This window comes from Plectropomus leopardus, chromosome 13, assembly GCF_026936395.1.
Source record: "Plectropomus leopardus strain MGB_pleo_1.0 chromosome 13, ASM2693639v1, whole genome shotgun sequence".
Taxonomy (NCBI): Eukaryota; Metazoa; Chordata; class Actinopteri; order Perciformes; family Serranidae; genus Plectropomus; species Plectropomus leopardus.
The window spans coordinates 7,104,586-7,128,991 of NC_142188.1; the positions used below are offsets into that span (position 1 = coordinate 7,104,586).

The 24,406-nt window shown below is 39.3% G+C and overlaps 2 protein-coding genes across 3 annotated transcripts; both read left to right on the forward strand.

Annotated features, from left to right (window-relative positions):
* Positions 1 to 6,440: 6,440 nt before the first annotated feature.
* On the forward strand, positions 6,441 to 18,935 carry lgalslb (lectin, galactoside-binding-like b). 2 transcript variants are annotated; one of them, XM_088086541.1, is made up of 5 exons: positions 6,441 to 7,035; positions 7,553 to 7,636; positions 7,714 to 7,802; positions 9,208 to 9,391; positions 12,196 to 18,935. In XM_088086541.1, the coding sequence occupies exons 1-5, from the start codon at positions 7,003 to 7,005 to the stop codon at positions 12,337 to 12,339; spliced, it is 534 nt and encodes a 177-aa protein (XP_087942667.1). In that variant the 5' UTR covers positions 6,441 to 7,002; the 3' UTR covers positions 12,340 to 18,935. The 2 variants fall into 2 exon arrangements, with proteins under 2 accessions (XP_087942667.1, XP_087942666.1); XM_088086540.1 differs by lacking the exon at positions 6,441 to 7,035 and having other exon boundaries at positions 7,502 to 7,636.
* Positions 18,936 to 21,035: 2,100 nt separating this feature from the next.
* LOC121954927 (uncharacterized) lies at positions 21,036 to 24,023 on the forward strand. Its single transcript, XM_042502672.2, has 2 exons — positions 21,036 to 21,373; positions 22,512 to 24,023. The coding sequence occupies exons 1-2, from the start codon at positions 21,175 to 21,177 to the stop codon at positions 23,426 to 23,428; spliced, it is 1,116 nt and encodes a 371-aa protein (XP_042358606.2). The 5' UTR covers positions 21,036 to 21,174; the 3' UTR covers positions 23,429 to 24,023.
* The last annotated feature ends 383 nt before the right edge of the window (positions 24,024 to 24,406 follow it).

The window sequence follows — 24,406 nt, forward strand, 5'->3', positions numbered from 1 at the left end:
AGTGTTGCTAGCCTGGATCTCCATATCGTTTAAGGCTCTCTCCATGTGCTGAATTGTCTGGTCATATCGGTCGATAGTTGCTCGGTCAGCAGAGTCGGTCAGACAGCTTGGCTATGATGCGGTCCTCCATTGATGTGAGGAGTTTCTCCATATCTGCAAGGGTTAGCGGCGCGTTGTTAGCAGTATTAGCATGTTGCTCGGCTTGGTTAGCTTGAGACCAGTCGTCTTGGCTATTTTCCGCAGATTGTTCGTCTGTAGGTTGGTTTTGGAAATTGGTTATTTCTGATAATAAAGCACTTTAGCTCGGAGTATTACTCAGGATTTCAACAGAGCTCTCCTGGCGTGTGACCTACTCAGACATTGGCCTAACCGGAAGTCCCCCATATGGGGACATTTTTAAGTGTACTTACATTCAATAATGTCAATGTTGTACATTGTGCAATGTGACTTCACTTTCACTTCACAAAATAAATAATGCCTTGTGGTAATGCTACATCACTTAGTTGTGAAAAATGTGCTTTTGAGTAATTTGGGGGATTTTTAGAATAAAAATTATACTCAATATCTTTTCATAATTCAGTTTACTGTAATGAAATTGTCTACAAGCACTAAAGGGTATCCCCTTAGTCATACTACAGCACTTACTTTGGAAAAATGTTGCACTGTTGTTGTGTACACTGGTGAAATTTTCATCCGAAACAATTCTTAATATTTTTACATGTTATTCAGTCTACTGTCATGAAATTATAAATATAATATATTATACATATTTCAGGTTTGCTCACTGAGATTGTTGTATTTCATTTATCTTCATCTTTTTAAAGACTTTTTGGAATTTTAGCCTGTATTAGATAGATAGGACAGATCAATAGTGTGAAGGGGGGCGAGAGAGAGAGGATGACATACAGCAAAGGGCCTTGAGCGGGAGTTGTATTTTACAACAATTTAACTAAGCAAAAACATGCCTCTTGCTCAATGTCCACCATCAGCTAGGTTGGCACAAGAATAGTGTCTTTACATGATGATTACTCAAATAGTACATTTTAGACAAACAAAAAATGAAGGATGCAAATCATTATGAAAACACTTCCAAGTACAAGTCATGCATTTAACATGTTAGGTAAAATTAATCCCAAAAACTGACGTAAAGTATGACAAGTACCTAAATCAGAAAATTCTTCGTTTTTTTTAAAATTCAAATCTGAAAAAGAAATTTAAAAAACGTTTATTGAAATAGTTGCCAAATAAGTACCAAATTCTGAAAAAAAAAAAATTAAATAAAAAATATAAAAAATATTAACTATCTATAAAAAAAAAGAAGAGGGGAGAAATTGTACTTAAATGTTTATCACAATAATTGCCATCTAATTTTCTGTAAAACTGACGTTAATGTAAACTGATCCAAGACTAAATAAAGCAATTTTAGTAAAAAAACAATTGGCTTTTTTCACACTGACACTCTAATAAATTAGAGTATAGACAATCCATAGGAAATAACAAAAACTATAATAAAACTATACTAATAATATTAGCAATAATGTATATATTAAACTATATTTTTACCACGAAAAAAAGACTTGTTTAATGACCATCAGCTAAAGCTGGACACAAAAATAGTGTCAAAAATGTCAAAATTAAAATGATTTCTCAAATAGATTTAAATATAAAAAGGGGTGTAAATCATATTTTCTATTTTTATTTTTATTTTTTTTTACAATTTATTCGTATTTTGCGTGTTGTCTTAAATGAACAATGTGTTACCGTATCCATTTGACGGAAATAGATGTTGTTGCATGCTCGTAAAACAAAAATAGTGTTATGGAAGTCAGTGACAGTTGTTAGAGATGACTGATAGAGGGAAATAATAAAGGCCTCATGTAACTAAAACAATCAGCAGGACACTGCAGGGAAATGAACCCCATCCCAGTAAGCCAGGAGTACCATAACCAGTGCCTTGGAGGGTGGAGCTACACAAGGGAGGGGAAGAGGGGAAGAGGGAAGACGGAAAGGGGAAGAGGGGAAGAGGGAAAGGGGAAGGGGAAGAGGGAAAGGGGAAGGGGAAGAGGGGAAGGGGAAGGGGGAAAGGGAAAGGGGAAGGGGAAAGGGGAAGAGGGAAAGGGGAAGGGGAAGAGGGACAGACAGAGCTAGATAGATAGAAAGATGGATAGATAGATAGATAGATAGATAGATAGAGAGAGAGACAGAAACAGATTGTGATTTTAACTGTGCACCTCAATGAAACTGTCAAATTTCAGCTTGTTGAATGGAAGAACACCAGTTCAACAATCCAACAAGCTTTTACGGTAAATAATAAGAGAGGTGTATATACATTTTTCTACCACTAATTGGCAGTGCCACCACATGCATTTATTTTGAAGGAAAAAATGTAGACATTTTTTTCTCCTCCAAAATAAATACATTTATGATGATATTTTGTTTTTTTAAAATCAGTTATTAGATGTTACTGATTTCAGGCAAACCAGATCACCTGGAGAAAACCTTTACCACCACAGTAGACAACACACAAAGTCAGGAGGGCTGAGGACCAGCAACTGAACCCTCAACTTCCAGCTGTAAGGTGTTGACCACTGACGTGGGCCTGAGAGCACAATCCTGCCTCATATTTAGGTAACCTCCTGCTCCATTTGCTTCTCCTTTTATGTTGAAGGGCAGAGGCCAGTGGAGCAGACGCTAACCTGAATATGAGGCAGGAGTGGAGCTCTTTGTTACATTTATTTTGAAGGAAAAACAAAACCCCAGAATTGTTTTCCTTCAAAATAAAACCATATTTAAGATGTGGTTTTTTTTAGGTCAATTAGTAAATGTTCATGCTTACTGAATTCGGGTAAACCAGAGCACCCTGGTGAAAACCCGTAAGACAATGCTACAGTTTACTTACATGACACCAACTCTAGCTCTGGATCTGCAGATGTTTGAGATGGCTCTACCCATAGATGAGAAGAACCTGCAGATGGCACTACGCTTTTTGGGTGGTGACATCATTCGGTCCTTGACATAACTGGCAATGCAATCTTCAAATTCTGGATCTTGGAAATATGTGAGGCACATCACTGTTTCTTTATCCCCACATTTTTCACACAAGTCCTTGTAAATAGCCTTGTCAAGATTTTTTAAAGTTTTAGCTGTGAGGTCCAAATCTACACCCTCAACTTCAGCCCATAATCTATCAACAAGGCGCCTAATGATGGCCTCACATCTTCCAGGGATCACCGTCTCTTTTGCTTTTCTAAATATGCGCATGACCAGCTGCTCCACAGTTACCTGGATAAACAGCTTGGTCCTTTGTACCTCTGCTGTTTTATCAGGCACAGGTTCGGCAAGCGTCTCTACACATGCTGCGTCAGACACTGCGGCAGGTTCCAAAGGTGCGCTTTCTTCATTGATGACAAGTGGCCCAGTGTCAACAATGGCGTTTGCCATCCTTTCACTGTGGCTGCCGGCCTGTGTGTTCAGCCACCACTTCATCAGTCCAAGGAAACGCCACACTCGGTCCCTGATGTGCGCATACATTTCTGCATGCGAAGGAGGGACAGCCACGGTCCTGCAAGAATCCCTAGTCCTAATATGCTCCGCGACAATCTCAGCTGCCATCCCATATGTAATATGCCTGTACAGCAAGTCACTAAGTTCCTGGGTGAATATCAGGACATTTTCTTGAGACATCTTCTTAAATTTGTTAAAAACACAAACCTCCTTTCCAGCTTGTGTCTTTTCATCAATCTCTTTCGTAATCAGAGATTGGACATCAGCCATTAATGACTTCACTGACTCTTTGCTTTCAGTTTTGGAGACTGGATGGAATTTGCTCCTCAACTGTGCAAAAAGTCTGTGCACAAGTGCGACAGCAAACTGCTTCGCAGAAAAAGATTTGATTTTGTCCCGTATGCCTTTTGCAGACTCACTCTTCTCCTCTGTGAGAGGGCTCTGGCCTGTGACAGCTGTGTCCTCTGAACTCTCCATTTCATTAACAGAGAGAGCGAGGTCTTCTGCGACAAGTTCAACATCCAGTGACCTGTCTGAGGCAAGCAGCTCAAACTCTGTGTCTGTTACTTCTTCCAAAAGAGGATCAATAATTTCACAGATTTCCTTGTTGAGCTGATTTTGGATCGCTGTAGCGGGGGTAATGTCAACCGCAGATTCAGCTGATGACCCTGGGGTTTCCTCAACCAAAACTAGTGAGTAGTCATCAGTGTCTTCCGCTTCGTTGTCATTTAACATGTCATTTGTCAGTTCCTCCTGGGAGTTAGTCTGACTTCTTCTCTGCCTTTGTGGTCGAGGACAGAGTAAGGTCTTTGTCCTTGCAGAAAGAACCTTAAACATTTTGCAGACAGTATCAATCATTGCATTGAGTCTGCGGGGAGGAGTAATGCGTTCACTCAACTCAGGTTCTGATGTACCCATTGTACAGGAGAGGGCAGACTTGATGCTGTCTGTAACCTCTCTCCCAATCAGACCTGACAAGCGCAAGGAGCTCGCAGACTGGACTTCATCTGAAGCACCCAGTGCTTCCGAAAAATCCTGAAAGAGTGTTTTGCCCAAACTGGACGCAACATTCTCCTCTGTCACCACTGTGGCCTCTCTTGCCCTGTCCAACAGTGCTTTGGAAATTATCTTAATAATATCCAATAACAAATCTGCCATCAATACTTTGATGGCGTCATCAGGAACACCTGCTTTTAACAATGCCCACTGTTGCTCTGTCACCTTTTGGAAATAAAGCTCAATGACATCGCGTATCCTGGGCCTACAAACCTCCAGCAACTCTTCTGTCTCAATTGGTCCTGTAATTTTCATGTTGATTTTTAGCTTTAGCTGTTATTATGGTAGGTTATCTTTCGTGTTTAGTGCTGTTTTAAAAACACTTACCTACTGGTGTCTAACTAAAATTTGAAAATGTGGGGATACTCGGCAATTAATGGCAGACTTCACTTGCTCTCAGGCAGAAGTGATGGTTAACTTTACAGGGCACCACATTACCACATTCCTTCAGTGATGTAATGGCCTTTGCCCTTTGTTGTGTCATAGTTCCATAAGCCCCGCCCCCGAACGGTGGCTTTGTTACGTCAGAGGGCAAAGGGCCTTACATCATTGGATGGAATTCAATTCCCTGCAGTGATGTAATGCGCCTTTGCCCTTTGTAGTGTCATAGTTCCATAAGCCACGCCCCCGAATGGTGGCTCGGACGGAACGCTGACGTCACCGCTCGGGGCGGGGCTTATGGAACTATGACACTACAAAGGGCAAAGGCGCATTACATCACTGATGGAATCTATGAATGTGGTGCCCTGTGAAGTTAACCATCACTTCAGTAGTCTGCCATTAATCTCAATGTTTCAAATTTGAACCAGGATAACAGTAGGTTAGTGTTTTTAAACAGCACTGAGATAACATAATAACAGCATCAACATGAAAATTACAGAACAATGAACAGAAGCTGATCGTTCAAAGGTGACAGGCTAACAGTGAACGTAAAGCAGGTGTTCAGTGATTGGAGTTAAGATAATCAAGCTGAACAGAAGAGACTGAAGATTCTGATTGGGAGTGAACAGGACAAGTTCTGAACAGTTGAGATCTCAGTGGACTGATCAAAACAGGTCAGCTTGCATCAGTTGAGAGAAATGAGTGTGATGTGATCCTTCCCCTTCCCCTTCCCCTCTTCCCCTCCTCTTCCCTCTTCCCCTCTTCCCCTCCCTTGTGTAGCTCCACCCTCCAAGGCACTGGTTATGGTACTCCTGGCTTACTGGGATGGGGTTCATTTCCCTGCAGTGTCCTGCTGATTGTTTTAGCTACATGAGGCCTTTATTATTTCCCTCTATCAGTCATCTCTAACAACGGTCACTGACTTCCATAACACTATTTTTGTTTTACCAACATGCAACAACATCTATTACTGTCAAATGTGTACGGTAACATATTAAGACAACACTCAAAATACAAATAAATTGTTTAAAAAAATGTGTTTTTTTCAGAATTTGGTACTTTGGCAAATATATTAATAAACCTTTTTTAAATGTGTTGTTTAGATTTGAATTTGCAGTGTGTTTATTTAGAAAAACAATCTGATATGGGTACTTCTCATAATAAGAAGACTTTTACCTGTAAGTGTTTTCACAGTGTACTATTGACACTTTAACTTTTGTAAAGGAAATGCATATTCCCTCCACATCACTGATTAAAACCCTGATATAAATGGGTTTTTTTATTGTCGAATGAACCAACCATCAGTGGAAAATTAGTTTCAGCTTGTAATTCATTGAGACGTCCACCGAGGGGCAGAATAGACCCGTTAAAGTGTGGAGACACATTCAGAGACAGAGGGGAGGGAGGGAGATGCTTGCATGCACAGGAATGAACAGACAGAGGGACAGAGACAGAAAAGGGCGGGGGGTGCTTGTGCAAAAGTCAATTACAATGTGAATGCCCACTTCATCCAGTGGAAAGTAACTAATGCTGCAGGCTCACAACTGAGCAGAAACTGATCTTTTTATAGTATCAGAGTTTAATCATTAAAAAGTATTGAGTTTGCACACTTTGGACAGTGAGGCCACTGAGTCACATTTAAACTGAATTCAGGACACGCAGTGCAGCACTCATATAATAACCAGTTATTGTTCTAAACTAGTAATAAAATCCCCCCCAAAAAAATCCCAAAGAGCGCGTTGCCTAATTAGGTGAAGGGTTGAGGAAAATCTGTCTGATTAGGCTTCTCCAACAGACGGGGATTAAAGCTTTTGGTCTGTAATTATTATGAAGCATACGTCAGCAGATATCCACCCATTTCAGAGAGACAGAGCAGCGGAAGGATGTCCTGCTAGGTGCTCTATGTCCGATCAGACGTGGAGAGACGGATCCACGAATAGGAGCAGGAACAGGAATATCCTGAGTCAGTGCCACGACGCTGACACACCACCGCACTCCCCCGGCAAGCAGGCAGGGCCGCCTCTGCTCCATTAATAAGCATCCTATGCTCTTCTGCTCAAGATGGCGGTGCAGGCAACGGAAAAGGACGGAATAGTGAGTATTATGAAGCTTTTTGGAGACACCAGAGTGGGCTGTTTCATGTATGGTGATTATTCTCTGCACGTAACAATATGCGGGTTTGGTTCAAGCGCTGCGTAATGCCATTTGTCCGGGCGCTTATTTGTAAAATGCGGAGCGCCGTGCGCGGCGCATTCAGAGCGCAAAGGCGACTCCTCTTTCATGCACGGCCGGGGGGAGGAAATAGGAAATCCAATATGCTCGCCGTGAAATGTATCCGCACACCTAGGCCGCTCAACCGGTGATGTGACGTTTTACGCAGCGCAATTTGCAGTTTATGTGGCTAATTTGTAAATTCACGTGGCACACGGTAGCTGATAAACATGACAGGTTTGCTACTGCCATCTCATTGTTGGGGACAGCCGCATGCAAGGCCACACTGTGCATCAATAAACAGGCCTCGTGCTGGGTGTTAAACTACTTAGGCCGGGTTGTAACCTACCTGCTGCAGCCGTGAATGACAGTTTGCATCCTGTGTCTTTTGGTGTTGAAGAACGTGGAGGATGACCATCTCAACGACTCGCTGGACAACCCCGGCCTCATCTCACCTGACAAGGAGGACATTTCCCGTCTGCTGGTATGAAAGATGCCTTCAGGTGTTGTTGTTGTTTGATGCTCTTTCCCAATTGTGGTTAATAAATTAAATTTGTACAGACGGTGCCATTCAGTGGACGCATCCGGGGCGGCATGCGACCAGGAAAGAAAATCATAGTGATGGGCATTGTCGAGCTGGAGCCAGACAGGTAAGATAACACTTAACAATGCATGCACACCTTATCTGGAGCCTGACTTTATCTCACTATATTTACAACCAATGGGGGAATGTAACTAAGTAGGCTACATTTACTCAAGTAGGCTACTGCACCTAAGAATGGATGAGGTTCTTGTACTTTTCATGCAACTTCATACATTTACTCCACTGCATTTCAAAGGGAAATATTATACTTCTTCTTTCACTACATTTATCTGACAGCTTTAGATACCTTATAATTTCAAATTTTTGCATAAAAACTAAAATTAAAACCTGTTTTGTTAAATTAATAGTTTATACAAGTATAACTGCAACAATTAGTTGATTAGTTTTCCTTTTAAAATAATCACATTTTATTTTAATTTGGAACTTTTGTGCTTTTTTTGAGTTTATTGGTGTTTTTTCTATATATCTTTTAATTATTTTGAGTTTTTTCCCCTTTTTTTTCAAAATGTAAGTTTTTGGGTCTTTTCATATTTTATATTTTAATTTGTTTCATCATTTTGTATGTTTTTTTCTATTTTTTTTTATAATTTTGAGTTTGGGGTTTTTTATTTTTTTTTTATCATTTTCTTATAATTGTTTTCTGGTTGTTTTTTTCTTGATTTTTTTTGCATTGGGTACTTATACTTTCAGTACTTGAGGTTCATTTTCCTACATATATTTACTCACTTAGGATGCCATTTTCAATTCAGGACTTTTTCTTGTAACAGAGTATTTTCACAGGATGGTATCAGTACTTTTACTAAAGTAAAGGATCTGAATACTTCCTCCACTACTCTTGAAAACATAGGTCACCCTCAGTGATTTTAGAGATAGGCTTTTTCTTGTTAGTGCAGTCAGACTTGCACGGCCGCTGTCTCCAGGAGACACTGCGTGGGCTGCTACAGAGAATGGTGGCTTTTTAAGTATGCAGAGACAGGGCGTTCCCAAACCAGCAGGGAGAAAAAAGGGGGAGAAACGGGGAAAAAATGAAGACCCAGTGGAGCAGGCTTGTTTGGGTGTGTCCTCACCGTACATGGAAACTTATGTCAAACTTGGAAGAAACCTCCCCATGACCTCATCGTGTCCACATGCTGCTGCTGGCACAGTTTTCATGCCAAAGTTCATGTGAAAGTCCTGGCTGCCAGAGCTGCTCTAAAAACAGCTTTCCTTTGTTACATCTCAGCAAGTTTGTTACTGTAATCATGTCTCGCACAAAGAAGGTTGTGTGTGTAAACAGCACAGCTGCAGGGGGAGGGAGAACCCAAACTGGCAGCAGGGATTATGCATAATTAACACACAACAGTTTTGCTCTTACACAGCAGCAGCAGAATTATGCTTTTGACTTAGCCCCAGATTAGTTATTGGACTCGTATGCTGCCTGTCTGACCCCCATGTGTCCCTTCCTCCCTCAGCTTTGACGTGAGCCTGACCTGCGGCCGGGACTCGGAGGAGGAGACCCCGCATGACGTGGCGCTGAAACTGACCGCCCGCTTCACCGACCGCCAGTTCCTGCGCAGCGCACGGATCTCTGGGAAGTGGACAGAGGAGGAGGCGTCCACCGCCTACTTTCCCTTCATCCCCGATCAGCCTTTTAGGGTAAAGATCAGTTTTTGTATTCACAAGGGCTCTGGTGTACGTTTCTTGCAAGCAGGGTCAGATTGTTGGTTTATGTTCAACACATACTTTAACCCTTTCAGACCTGGAGGGACATCTCTTTTCTTGTGTTGCTTTCAGACCAAACACTAACTTTCAAGCCTTGGGGTGCAGGTGTGGTATCGAAATGTGTTTCCCTGTCGAATTGTATTTGTAATTTTTCACCAAGACTCAAGAAGAAGCCTAGCCAAGAGTATAAACATGATGCATTTGTTAGACGTCCCTTACTTTACACCATCCAATTGGTTCAGCCATAAGGAAACATACGGACCAGCCTTTCAAAATTATAATGTTGAAAAGTGGGTTTAAATGACCATTTATTGGCTTGACTGCATTGGAAAATGATTTGTCAAGAAAGATTTGTAATGCATCTAAGAATTAAAAAAAAACAAAGATTCTCTAACTCCTAATCTCTATGTGACAAGATTCTCAGCTTGTTGGTTTCCAAATGATGAAAACAATCAATAGCAGTCATAGCAGTATTTCTTAAAGCAAGAATGGTGGTTCCAACTTGTTTTCCAAAAGTGTTTTGTGTGACCATTTTTCATTTCATTTCCCATGTCGTTTGTTTGTTTGATGCGTCCTTGCTGTCAGCAGTTTTGAAGTATTTTGGATGTTTTTTTTCCTGTCGTCAGCATTTCAAGGCAACATACTGGCAGAGAGATTATCAAATGTTGCAACAGAAATGTCCTTGCAGTGAAGAAATAAGAGACAATTGGGAATGTTTTCCGTGCTACATCATATCTCTCTACTGTAAATACAGGCGGCATCCTGTTTGGTTGGCTGTGGTGGCATCAGCTGTTTATGTGTTGGATGAGGCGGTGGTGGTGGGTGTGTGGGGGGGTTGAGCAGCAGCAGCACATATGCATGATGAGTCATTCTCAAGAGACCTGAGGACTTTGTCCGCTCTAATAATTCTGAATCTGCAACATGAATAACACATATGGTGTCCGCCTAAAAATATATGATGACGTGTTTCTGTCCAAGAGGATCCTGTTTAAGCTTGAACAAAGAAGCTTCAGCCCTAAAAAATAAAAGGCACAACAGCGACTCTCTGCGCCTTATTTTTTTATTTTTAGAGGTGATCCCCAGCGTCGGGTTATGTAATATCAGCTCTCTGATAAAGTGTCGTTTGTGATCGGAGCGTGACGGAGCAGGTCAGCACAGCAACCATGACACGGTCAAAAGGTGGCGGCTGGAGATTAAAGCTGTCATGCAGATGCTTTCCAAAAAAAACCTGCCTCTTGAATTTTGATGCATGCGTACTGACACATGATGTGGTTTCAGAGCAGGGTGGCTGCTTTTCTGTTACTGAGTTCATTGGGAAAAAAATGCCTCAGAGAGTGAGATCACACCTGCAAGTTTGTTTTCTTTAGCCGAAACTGTGCAGAGAGGTGTTTACTCTGCTGTATTTTTGTGTTTGGGCTGTTGAGATTCACAGTGTGCAGCTCCAAGTGAGCCAGCATTGAGTTAATTTTAGCTTGTTTTATTAGACAGCGTTTTAGTGGTTTGGTAAATGTTAAAACTCATTCAAAATACAGTTGATATTAAGAATCAGTTGGGTTTTTTTTTGCACTTAAACTTTTTAGACTTTGCTAGCTGGTGAGAAAACCCTTCTTATGAAACCTTGTGTTCACTCATTGTTTCCTACATTTAGCGAAAGCTGCATTATTCATATGTTTGAGCGAAAGTTGTTAAAACTGCATTTTTTTTCTTTCCTGTTAATCAACTAAAGTAACAGATGCAGGGATGAAAGACAACTGGGGTATATCACAAAACATACTTAAATGGAAACCGTGGTGCTTTGAACACCCGTGTTGTGTATGTTGTATTAAACAAGCACACCGCCTTTTTATAACACGTCACTGCTGATTTGGAAACATATCGTAAAATCTCTGGTTCATTGAACAACCAAGAGAAAATGTACCTCAAGGAAACATGTCATTCAACCCGAAAATAGCAGAAAAATGATGCGCATTGTTTTCAGATTGAACATATCCCTGATTACAAGTGCTTTCATTACTGCAGTTAAGTAGCATCCTGATGCATTTACTTTTAAAGTATTCTCCAGAATCAGCAAATCTACTCTTTGGTCATGGTTAAGCATATTCATACACATCAGGGAAACTTATTCCCTCTTTCCAGTCTCTGTGCGAAGCTTACACAACGTCTCCTGTCTGTAGCTTCATATTTACTGTACGTACTTCTCCTCTAACTCCATACAAGAAAACAAATAAGATATTTCTTAAAGTGTCAAACCATTCCTTTTCCATATTCTTTGGCCTTTTTTGCAGTTTGATGCTCCGCTGCTCCTTTATGGATGTAATGGGATGGAATAATAACTCGGATGTTATTGATACAGGTTACTCAGGAACAAATTTCTGGCTCTGACCAGCTAACGTGAAAGCAAACTGTTGAAATTAAGTGACTGATTTTAAATTCTGCAACTCGTCGGCATATAAAAATCTTGCAAAACCTTATGGAGAATCTGGAAAATGCATGTTGATCCAGCCAAACAGAGATGCTTATCACAAATTACCAGGATTTTACCCCAAAATGGTGTCAAATATGCTGTAAAATCCTGCAGTATTGGACCTGAGTAGGGTTAAAATATTCTTTTGTCATATTCTTTGGCTTTTTTTGCAGTTTGATGCTCCGCTGCTCCTTTATGGACTGATTATAATTTGTAAATACTTTATCTGATTATTTTCTCTCCTTTTCCCGTGTTTTTTCTCCCCTCCCTGTAGATTGAGATTCACTGCGAGCACCAGAGGTTCCGGATATTCGTGGACGGACACCAGCTCTTTGACTTTTATCACAAAGTAAAATCTTTGACCTCTATCGACACAGTACGGATAGAGGGAGACCTACAGATCACCAAGCTTGGTTAACGTGCCCCCATCTTCCTGCAAGGCGTGTGTGAAGCAAGGACTTGACCACAGATGACCATCAAACACACACACGAGCGTCTGTTACGTCATCACCCATCGTGCAACACTGCAGCAGCATGACGACTGGAAACGAGGCTCTGGCTAAGACAAGTTAGAGCTCTCCTGCTTCATTTTCACTCACTTCTTTCCATTCCGTTGTATTGAAACTGATGTGATGATGCTTTGGGTGTGAATGTGTTCGCTCAGTTTTCAGGTTTTTCTCTTTATAGCCCCAGTTTTGTCAGATCAGGGATCTTGCAGCTTATTAATAGCACATTCATTTTTTATGTGGAGTCCTTTAGGGATGCTGAGGCGGGTGTGGAGTGCTTTCGAGGATGGAATAATAACTCGGTTGTTATAGATACAGGTTACTCAGGAACAAATTTCTGGCTCTGACCAGCTAACGTGAAAGCAAACTGTTGAAATTTAGTGACTGATTTCAAATTCTGCAACTCGTCGGCATATAAAAATCTTGCAAAACCTTATGGAGAAACTGGAAAATGCATGTTGATCCAGCCAAACAGAGATGCTTATCACAAATTACCAGGATTTTTACCCCAAAATGGTGTCAAATATGCTGTAAAATCCTGCAGTATTGGACCTGAGTAGGGTTAAAATATTCAATCTGAGCTCTGACTATTCCCATGATTTTCATATCAGATAAAACTGGTTTAATCCTTTGAAAGCTGGGATAGTTGGCCTAATTTCTTTCAAGAATATGGGAAGAAGCCAGTGAGAAAGTGAACAAGAAATGACCCAAAACTTTGCAATAAATTAATAAAATGGTACAAGAAAATTACTTGAAATTAGCAAAAAAAAAGGAAGAAAAGTAAAGTAAAAGAACAAAAACAGGAAATGAACTGACTGCTAATAAACATATAATAATAAATACAAATGTCTTGACATTTTTCCTTAGTTATTTGATAATTAAAAAAAAGAGCTCTCTCTCTCTCTTTGTTAGCTAATTTTCAAACCTTGAACTGTTTTTTTATGTAATTTAAGGGATATTAATTGCTGATTGCCTTTTTTCCATGTTTTTGAGAGAAATGAAACCAGTTGCCTGACGATTGCTTGTGAACGGCGTCTCAATGCAGCACAAGAAAACTAATTTCGATTAAGGCTTCAAAGGGTTAAAGCAAAATGCTGCAGGTAGTTTGATGCTTTCACATTTAATTTCACTGCAGCTGTATTTATTGTTACAGTTTTCCTCTGAAACTCAATCTGATCACGATAGCACGCAGTATTACACCCAGTTTTTCTGTGCTGATGTATCTCCAGCTCCTCTGCCTTCCCTGGGGTTTAACCCAGTTGTCACGGTAACACGCTGCAGTTTCACCGACCTAAATCCCCCAAAATGAGGATTATATCATGAAAAGATGTAGCAGGAAGCGTCTTGTACTGTGCGCTGTGTGTGTTGGTAGATTTAGCGATCACTGCAGCCATTCTGTAGATAGAAATTCTCTGTTTGCTGAACAGGAAGTAGAAGTATGACTGTTTGCTCTAGTGGTGAGGAGAGAAGAAAAATGGCTTTTAAATTTGTTTGAAAATTGGACTCTGCTCTCTGCTGTCACACCCACGGGACACATTTGTTCCATGCAAACCTCGTCTGAATTGTACACTAAAACGTTATGCAACTAATTCTCATTAAAAAAAACACTCTAAAAAACATATTTAGAACAAACTGTTATAGTGTGCAGGTGTTCAACTCAAACCTTCAGTCAGCTGGTTGTCAAGAAGCAGGATCAGATCCTGGTGGTATTTTGAATGTATAGTATTCATGTTTCTATAGTAGCATAGAAGATAATAGTGATGCACAACGTTATTATACTTACTGTCACAGTTTTTTGGTGGTACGGCCGATGCTGTTATAGTCCATTTCCAGTCCTACAGTATGTCTCATGTGTTTTAAAATGATTCATTCCACTTCAGCGTTTTGTCCACACTGACACTGATAGATGTTATGAAACAGTTGCACCCTTGTTTAATGCAGCGAGCAGTTTTTTATAAGTCAAACACAGTGATGTCTTATATGGCTTAGTTTCTATAAGCATTCCACTTAACACAGGGTGTCAGGTTATAAAAGTGACTACACAGTAAAAGGAAAGGTTACCTGCGAAGCAGAACACACAGTATTAAAGTATTATGTCTTAAAGGGGGTGTTCAGTTTGCTTTTTTTAACCTGAACTCTACTTTTACATCTGTTTTGTGTCTAAATGACTAATGGGAACAACACCTTTTTAATTAGTCCAGCACTGAGCCAGAGTGAAACAAGCTGCAGTGTAACCACAAAAACAAGCATTTTTAGTGGATGTAAATTGACGCCGCAAACATGCCCCAACAGGCTCACATTGTTATTTTCAATATCTGACAACATTATGTAAAGAATCCATACAGATATAGACCTTTTTGTTAAAGACGAAGATCCTTAGTTTAACCAAAAAAAAGCCCCAAAATCGCCATCAGCAGTTTCTCCAGACTCTTTAAATAAGCAGTAATTTTAGCAATCTGATAACAATCTGAGCCTGTCAGTAACAAAAACAAGCACTTTTACTATACATAAATTGACGGCGCAAACATGCCCTGAGTGGTTACATTGCAGCCGCTGACGTCCGCACTCTGCAGCGCTTTGTCTCAATACTGGACCTACTCCAAAAATTGTTGCTCTCATAAGTCACTTAGACACAAAAACAAGGAAAAATAGGGTCCAGGTTGAAAAATACCAAACTTACCCTTGAAGGTGCTCTATTGTTTACACACACAGTAAAACTCGCTAAGAATTTCACTGCTTAGACTTCCAGGCACTACTTTTTAATATTGGGTTTATAAGATGTAACTTATGGCTTTATTTATGAATATTTATTATTTACATTTGCTTTTTGAGATTAGTTTGTAAGCCATTGATGAGAACAACTTTTGGGTTTAGGTTAGTGAAAAATCCGTTTTGGTGTTTCTCTTGTATTTGGTGATAATGTTGGTTAACCGTCTAATGAACCATTAGTTTTGCCAGTATAAATGAATCATTGATAAAGGTTCCTGACTTCATAATTAGGCATTAAGTCTTAAAATGACAATTTGTTTGCATGAAAAAGCTAATACGACAAATCAAACATCATTCTGCAAGAAGATCGGACAAAGGGATTTTTCAAAACGCCAACCCAAAAGTGGTTCATATTAGTGGCTTATGATTATATGATCCATAAAACATTAGTAAAATATTTGTTAGCCATGAATTAAGTCATTTTTACAACTTATAAATCCCCTAAGGGTGTCTTATTAGAAAGCTATAAATGGCTTAAAGCACGCTGGAGAAGCTTTTGTTATCTTTAGAAGCAGATGTACTTCATATCAAACAGAAAATTTAATGCTCTTAATGCTGTGTCACGGTTCCTATCTTTTGCTCGACATTTAAGCAAAGTGCAGAAGTGCTGTTAAGATTTTGACATTTTCTCACTTTTGATCCAAACAAGCTCACCTCTACATCACATATTGTTGCTGTGAATTTAGAGTAAAATGAGACATCTGTGCAGAGCGGTTGCACTGACTTTGCTGCAGGGCACTCAGTAATTGATGCGTACCTTTGCTCACACTAATGAAGCTTCCTTTAGATTTCCGAGCAAACTTTGAGGAAACCTCTTTGTTTGACATCTCATTACCGTCTGCGCACAGTGAGCTGCAGCTGTGTGCAGCATTCATCCGACCACAGAGAGGCTGTCCATACATGCACTGAGTATTTATTATCTCCGTTCAAGTAGCAATAAGGTCGCTGCTCGAGGACTGAGCTGCTCCGGAGCAGAGCTTGTTTTCTCTTGGTTGGTCAGACAGGGTCTTCCTCAGCTCCTCGTTTTCGCTTGGCGAGCGCTGGTTTATTTTCGGACACAAACAGGAAATGAGTACAGTTTGGTATGAGAGGGCAAGGAAAAGTGCAGTTTGGAAGAACGTGAGCCAGCGCGATGCATTGTTACTCCAGTATTACAACAGAACAAATGTGCACAATAACGTGTAATCTTGGGGGGGTTTTTTGGATGCTGTTTTTGTGTTCTTTTTATTAACTGGTGACCATCCATTTGTGACGCTACAGTTTCCTGTAAAAACATGTTAATATACACCATGTGAAGAAAATGACCAGCAGTATGTTTCATGGACATGGTAGCAAGATGTGTGTTGAAGTTTTCAGCTCCTCAGTTTGGAATTACGGGGGAGGGAGATGAACAATTCGAGACTTCCTGACCTAAAGGGCTCTAACCAGGGAGTGCTCTTTGTGTATGTGTGTGTGAGCGTGTGTGTGCAGCGAGCTGAGCAGGGAGTGTGTTTTTCTCAACATAGCACATTTAGCATTAGCAGACTGTTGTGGGTTTTCCAGCTGTGTATTTGCTGCACAGTTGAATGGTGCAGGTACATGATAACCTGGTATGGTACTTGAGTATACTTAAGTGGTACTGTTGCACTTCAAAAAAGGTGTTAGTGTCCACTTAAAGGTCTAGTGTGTAAGATTTAGGGCGATTTAGTGACATCTAGTGCTGAGAATTGCACACTGCAGCCAGCTGAAATGTCTCCCAGTTAGAATTGCTGTGTTCTGGAGGTTTTTACCAGGAGCCAAATTATTCACAGAGGTCTCTTCTACTCAAAACAAATGGACCATGTGATTAAAACTGGTAAAAAATACTGAATTAAGCAGTTTTACGTTAGAAATCAGTGTTTTTCCAAAGTTGGAGACAGGTTGCATGCTAATGTCGGCCCATCTATTTTGATCAGATGTTTTTGGGAGGTTTTTACTGGGAGCTGAATTATCCACATAGGTGTCTTCCTCTCCGAAATAAACGGAATAACTGAATAAAACTAACTATGGTGGCTGATGCAGAAACTTTGGTTTGTTTGTTCTTGGCGGCTGTATAAACATGGTAATGCAATATGCCAACCACCCACTCTTTATATTGATATAAACGTCTCATTTTAAGGTAACGAAAACACAGTGATTCATATTTTTAGGTGATTATACACTGAAGAAAAAATATTTTTTATATTCAATTTCTGCCAACATATTCCCTTAAACCCTACACACTGGACCTGTAAGGACCTAAAAGTGCTTAATATTCCAGTGAAAACTTTTTTGGTACATGTTGTTAAAATCCTCAACATATGTTTGTGCTTCTTCCTGAATCATAGTGTTAAATACAATAAGTCCCCCTTTCTGATCTCCTAATGATCCCATAAGTTTGGATGATTCTGGGAAATTGTGTTGCTCTAAACTATTATTTTAATTGTTCTCTAACCCTTTACAATTACAACTAAAAAACTGAATGTTATCCTCTGACTGATTGTAATCTGATGATGAATACCCAGATGGAAGTACTGTTAATATATAATATATGAAAAAAAAACATCCTTCCTGATGTTAAAACAGTTTATTTGACCCAGGTCTGTATGTTTCCTGCTTTTGGACTTTGGATGTACATATTTGTGAACAAGGCCTCACAGGCTTCGTTTTTACACGAGGAAGCTGAGTTACAGAAAGCATTTTGTGCATGTAAGCTAGTACCTGGCATTTTGTAAACATGAACTATTGAGGTATTATATTGCCAGTTTTTGTTCCAGTCCAGCATGCTTTTTCTTTTTGTTTTTCACCTGCTATAAGGCGTGATTCAAGGACAGATTTGCCTTTGGCCTGTTTACCTTTAATAGCCCAGTAGTTATTTCAGTTTAGTGCGCACCAAATTACAATCTTTTGCCACCTCTGACACTTTAGTATCTAAAAAAAAAATGTTCCCAAGGACTTAAAAAAAGTAGAATAACACAATGGCTTTCTAAAAAGTGCTTAAACCTCCATCACATTTTGTGAGAGCGGCTACATCATGATATCCATTAATGAAGTGTCCTCTGAGTAGAAGTAGGCTGATCTGTTGCTAATGTATCGTGTGGTTGTACAATCATGTTATCATTTCTATTTATTACAGTGTAACCAGCAGGGTTGTGTGTGGTAACGTCATGCATACTGTATTGGTAAAGTACTATTTTTTGCTGTTTATATGAAGGCATCTTGAAAAGTTGAGTTTTTTATAATGATAAAAGTAACCGAGGTCAAGTATTACACATTGTACTTTCCTGTATGACACAAGGAAACGAGTATTTGATCAAAGATTTTTTTTTCTTTTCATCACAAAATGAGGTTAACTAACATTTTGACTTCTGTGTTTTCCGAGTCTGAGGATCACCAGGGTGTTGGCTGTTGTGACTTTGATCATCCGAAAGTCTTTCATGTTACCAAGCATCATGTCGGCTGTTTGATCTGCCATTTTTTCAGCTGAGCAACTCCCAGTTCGCCACAAAAAAAGAAACTGCTCCACAAAAAACAGGAGCAGTTGTATTTCTGTCATGATGCAAATTCTCGAAATATCCTGAGATGACCCTGATTTAGTGTCCTGTTGAGAATGTGCACAGGATCGCTGTTTAAATATAGACGGTACATTTTAACGTGTTAGTCCTCCCTAAATGTTTTTATTTCTCCTCATGCTTTTGTAAAAACAGCTACTTTGCAAACCAATAAACTTCTCATCTTGGAATTGATCTTGTGTTTAGTTTCTGTTGGAAATGCTCAGATGTTCAACACTGAATATCCACCCTGACAACAAATACAATATGGACCTACATCCATGTTAAATTATCCTGTATTTGTAGGATTTTACTCACATAATTATCTAAAGAAATGTGTCACTAATGACAGGAAATAACTCTGAGGTTGACTCAAAATAGATTCTTACACTATGAAACATTCAATGTTAAGTAAAATTGAACAGGATTTTGTCTGTAGCCTGTGTGGTGTTTGTATCTGCAGTTGGGTCTGTAATTTCTAGCATTTTACGACAAGTATTAGTTGCAGTTAAAATTCAAATGAGCACTGATGTGTACATTTAGGTGTAGATTCTTAATACTTTTAGCTGCTCCATGTGTTGCCCAATAATAAATAATTTAATTAAATTGAATTAAAATATTTATTTTATAAAAAGGCATTGACAGGCACACAAATATCTCTTTTTAATCAAGGAGAATATTTATATGTAAGGTAAACAAACAATCAATTGCCACTATTTTTTAGATTTTTGTCTATGAAGAGGATTAAATTATTTTGTATCTGCTTATAAAGCCAATTGGCTGTGAGTGAATTCTCCTTTTCTCTTGAATTGTCCATATTATTATAAACTTTTATATCTATCCTTGTGTGCTTTCACTTGTTTCCCTGCTAACTTTTCTTTTGGCTTGTACTTTTATATATTGCCTTTAAACACTTGATTTCATTGTGATTTATTATCACCAAGACAGTTTAGAAGTAAAGCTTTTGTATGTGTCTTAATTGAAAATCTTCTGGCTGCCAATAAAAACAAAATGAAATAAAAGAAATATATTTTCATCAACAGTAGAAGCAGAAAGTGGGCATTGGGCAGACAGATCAGACAATAATCAGTAATATCTAAACTGTAAATATCTGTTTTAGAAGTTCTTAATTGAATTTTTATGAAATATACCTCTCCAACAGGCTTAAAACTCAATAAGAACAGATGGACCAGAAAAATAAGCGTGACACACAGGGATGAGACCGGTTCCCATTCCAGAGCTTGAGTAAATCACAAAATCTGAGTCGGTAAATGTTGTTTCACGTTTAACAGATGGCCCCGCAGTGTCAGCAGAGATATTTCCCGCTCAGCAGGAGAGGAATCCCAACACGGAGCCACAGCAGAGCCAAGATCAATTATTCCAGCAGATGAAAGAGCAAGAAATGGAGCTCACAGCGATGCTGGAGGCCGCTCCTCGCTCCCTCTAACTGTGTGAAACAACGTTATAGACAAACAGAGGGAACTGCCAACTGTCAGGCCTCTTCATCACACCGCTCTGCTGCTGCACGAGTAAATACAGAAGAAGAAGAGCGGAAAATAGACAGCTCACTGACTGCCAAGTGGACGCATTGCATGAGGTCAAGCTCTGTCAGATTTGCTGTGCTTGATTTAAAAAGGATGTTGACCTCATAAGACATTTGGGTGACAGCCATGCAAGAAAGAAACCCTTCATGTGCAACAAATTTGGCAATGCATTCCCGTGTAGAGACTACCTGGTGGTGCACCTGTGAACCCATTTAAGAATGAAACCTTTAAATTGTCCTTTCTGTGAAAATGTTTCACAGACAACATCACAGAAATACTTTATTGTTGCAGTAATTATTTATTTATTAAATGCACATATCACTTTATTTATTGTATTTTTGTATTGTTTGAAATAAGGTATAACCAATTTTAAAAAGTCACATTTATTTTATAAATTAAGAATAAATATGTTTTGTTTGTTATTCATTGTGTATTTTTAGTTTGTGTGTGTCTGCTTGTCTGTATGTGTGTACCTGCATGCATGTGTGTATATATATATATAAATATATATATGCAAATTTCGCTTTTATTATACTTCCCCTTGCTTTTTGATTTGTTTTCAGTTTGTTTTTTTAATTTATTTTATTTTAAGTATATTTTGCGTCTGGTAAACACCAACAATGTACCATTTTGTTTTCTACGTTCTTTAAAACAAACAAATAAAATTAAACTTAAAAAAAAAAAAAAAAAGGTGAGACGGTCCGGGCGGCAGGGGGCGCTGCTGAAAATCAAACTGCGTCATGACGTTAAACCGGAAGTATTAACTGAGCGGTTCATGAGGTCCTCGTATGTTTTGATTGTGATGCTTTCATTTAGCGAATGGTTCGTTTCTTCGTTTTAAAGTCGCTCCTCCACATTGACCGGCGGCATTATCCGGCGCTCCGTCATGTCGGGGACGCAGCTGCTCAGGCTGCGGGTTAACGAGCGGCTGTCGGCGGCTGCAGAGGAGATCTTCGGGCTGGTGGAGAAGACAATAGCGGAGTATCGGGACGAAGCAGTCCGCTCCAGGAGAGAGGTCATCCAGCTGAGGCAGCAGATCGAGCAGCTGACCGCCTTAAAACCTCAAGTTTTGTTGTTCAGGGCAGGTTTGTGTCATTGTGAGTGGAGCCTTTAGCTAGCTGCTGTGTAAATTAGCCGTGGAGCGTTGCTAGGCAACAAATTGACTGCAGCTACTGATATTTGCATAGCAGTACTAATCATTTAGGGACTGTTTGTTATTTATGAGAGGGAAAGGAGTTGTGCGAAATGGGGGAGGCAGCTCAAATAATTTGTTAAGCACCACGAAGGCAGGAATTAATGTTTTTTTTTATTATTATTATTTGTTTGTTATGACTTAGGGAAGGGATACGCTACTTTAAATGGTTAAAATTGCTTGAATTTTTATTGAAAAAAAAAAACAATCAGGGGAAGATGAAGAGCAGGTTAACAAGAAATGCAAGAAATTAGTTAAAATTTACAAGAAAATGACTGGAAAATAAGCAAAAAATTAAATAAACAGGAAAATGGCCTCAAGAAAGTAAGACAGGTTTTTTTTTAAACCAGAAGCTTAACAAGAAAATGGCCCAAAACATAAACAAGAAATTAGTTAAAAAAATATAAGAAAACTACTAATATTTATAAAGAAGTTATAGCAGCACAAGAAAACTGTTGTTGATCTAAGGAATAAATACCCTCTCATGTCTGAATCCAACTTGAGTGTTTGAAAGATTTTTTTTTTTATTAAAAATTACCAAAATTACACCATTTATTATAGCCCCAAACTGTCAAAAATATAAATTATTGCCATTTTTTTTTTAAAATACCTGACAGTTTATGAAACCTCATGCTTCTTCTTCACTTAATTCTAGATGTCTCATTTAAAATTTCACCAAAAATAAAACTGATCCAGGTTTCAAGGGGTTAAAAAGACCTCTGATTGTGGATGAACCAATCCTGTGACAGCCAATCCCAGAACACCACCTGCCTTTCAATAACCACTCACACTGGGACACGTCTCACACACACACACACACACACACACACACACACACACAGACACAAAGTACAGCTGGCAGACCATAACAGCAAAATCAAGCACATGAAAACAAAAATCGAGTGAACAAATTGTCAATTAAAAGCAAGTCCTTTTTGGCTTTGGTATCAAACGAATGACACCCTGCTGGTCGGATGTGTAGATTATGCAGTACCCTCCAAATTTTATCATATGTCTTCTCTGTCTTTTAGATGCACAGTCTGTCTCTGGGGACATTTTTCCTTCACAGCAGCCAGAACAGCTTCCCAATGAGCAGGAAAAGCACGAGTCTCCTCAGGTCAAACAGGAGCAGGTGGATCTGTGCATCAGTGCGTACATGGAGGCTGATATTTTCCACGATGCTGAAGTCAAACACTCTGCATCAGAACCAACCACTAACTGCGAGCCGCTCCCACCTGTCCCTGTGAGTGTGACGGAAAGCGTAGACGACGGACGAAATGAAAAAGATGCTTCACATCTGTCACATCCGAATCAGCACATGGATCAATGTGTCACCTCAGAGATGAAGGAGGAATCTTCTGAGGACATACGAGTTAAATTTACCGAGTTGGACACGACCGCTCAGTCTGACTGCCGGCTGTTCCCAGCCGTCAGCACTATAACGGTGACAATTAATGACGATGAATGGAACAAGAGTCAAAGTGCTTTAACAGAGCAGCAACAAGCGCAGAAGGATGATAAGACTTGTCATTTCTGCAGGAAGCGTTTTAACAGGGACTCTGACCTGATCAAACATGTCGAAATGGTTCACATGAAGACAAAGGCTTTCAAATGCTCCGAGTGCGACAAGGAGTTTGCTTGTCGGAGCCACCTGGAGGCGCATCTGAGAATTCACACAGGTGAAAAGCCGCACAAGTGTCCCTTCTGTTCAAAATCATTCACACAGAGATCAAATCTCAACGTTCATTTACGGGTGCACACGCGCGAAAAGCCATATTTTTGCAAATCTTGCAACAGAAGGGTTGCGTATAGCTCTCACCTCAAAACGTGTAGCATAAAGGAGCTCAGGGGGGGGAAATCATTTTGCTGTTTGGTTTGTGGTGTAGAATTTCCCACCGCTTCAAAAATGTGGCTCCATAAAAAGATCCACAAAGCCAGGAAAATTTAAGACTGTTTTGTAGGATTTTGCGGGATCATCAGACTAAATTTGAATTGACTTTTGTTCCCAGGACATGTGATGGTCCTTAAAAAGTCTTAAATTCAATTTTGTAAACGTTAGGTTTTAAATATCATTAAACAGTCAATTAAATTTTATTTTTTTAGGTCTTAATGCCACAAACTTTAAATCTAATTTAATTGGTCCATCTTTGAGTTTCTTTTTGTCCAAATGAGTTAAGCTCTTCTGTGTAAAAGTTCACATTTCTGATGTAAGAAATAAAGTGTGCAGTAACATACAACTGAAACACTGAAGTAAAGTAAAAGTATCTCAAAAATGTAATTTACTACATTACTTTGATAAAATGTATTTTGTAAAGAAGCAGAATAAATGAAAAGCAATGAAAAACAGAGACGGTGATTTAGAGGTTTGATGGAAGAAGACGAACAATTAGAGCAGGACTCGACAGATTATCGGCCTGGCTGATTTTTGAGGCCGATATTTGGCATTTTTTAAATGTTTACTGAACTTTTTGCAGGGAACTTTCTGTGTATGATGTTGAAAGTTTCAGTTTTGATTAAACATTTGTTGAAGGCATTTAAACCAAGTTTTGTGTTGGAGTTTGTTATATTTGAAACCCTAAATTTTGACAGAAATATGTTCATTGTTATTGTGCATGCATATCGGTTCAAAATATCTGTCTGATTAAGTACTAATAATCAATATTGGTAAGGGTCATGAAAAACCAATATCGGTCGACCCCTAAATTAAAGCCTCAGACCTGACATGTTTTAATCCCTGTTACAGCTTGAACATCTTTTTCTTTTCTTTTTTTTGTAATAATAGAGATTTTTGTGAGACTTAAAGGGTAGTAAACCTCTAACAATGAAAATAATGGATTCTGCACAAACTCATTAAGTGTAGTACCTTAATTTTGGATCCATGTTTGCTGAAGACCATCATTTCTTAACAACACCAACCACGTTGTGC

Excerpts from the sequence above, each read along its gene's own strand:
- lgalslb (XM_088086540.1), top strand. The coding sequence starts at position 7,517 with ATGACAGTTTGCATCCTGTGTCTTTTGGTGTTGAAGAACGTGGAGGAT. Across the intron at positions 7,637-7,713 it reads AGGACATTTCCCGTCTGCTG|ACGGTGCCATTCAGTGGACG; the intron begins GTATGAAAGATG and ends AAATTTGTACAG. Across the intron at positions 9,392-12,195 it reads TCCCCGATCAGCCTTTTAGG|ATTGAGATTCACTGCGAGCA; the intron begins GTAAAGATCAGT and ends CCCTCCCTGTAG.
- LOC121954927 (XM_042502672.2), top strand. The coding sequence starts at position 21,175 with ATGTCGGGGACGCAGCTGCTCAGGCTGCGGGTTAACGAGCGGCTGTCG. Across the intron at positions 21,374-22,511 it reads AGTTTTGTTGTTCAGGGCAG|ATGCACAGTCTGTCTCTGGG; the intron begins GTTTGTGTCATT and ends TCTGTCTTTTAG.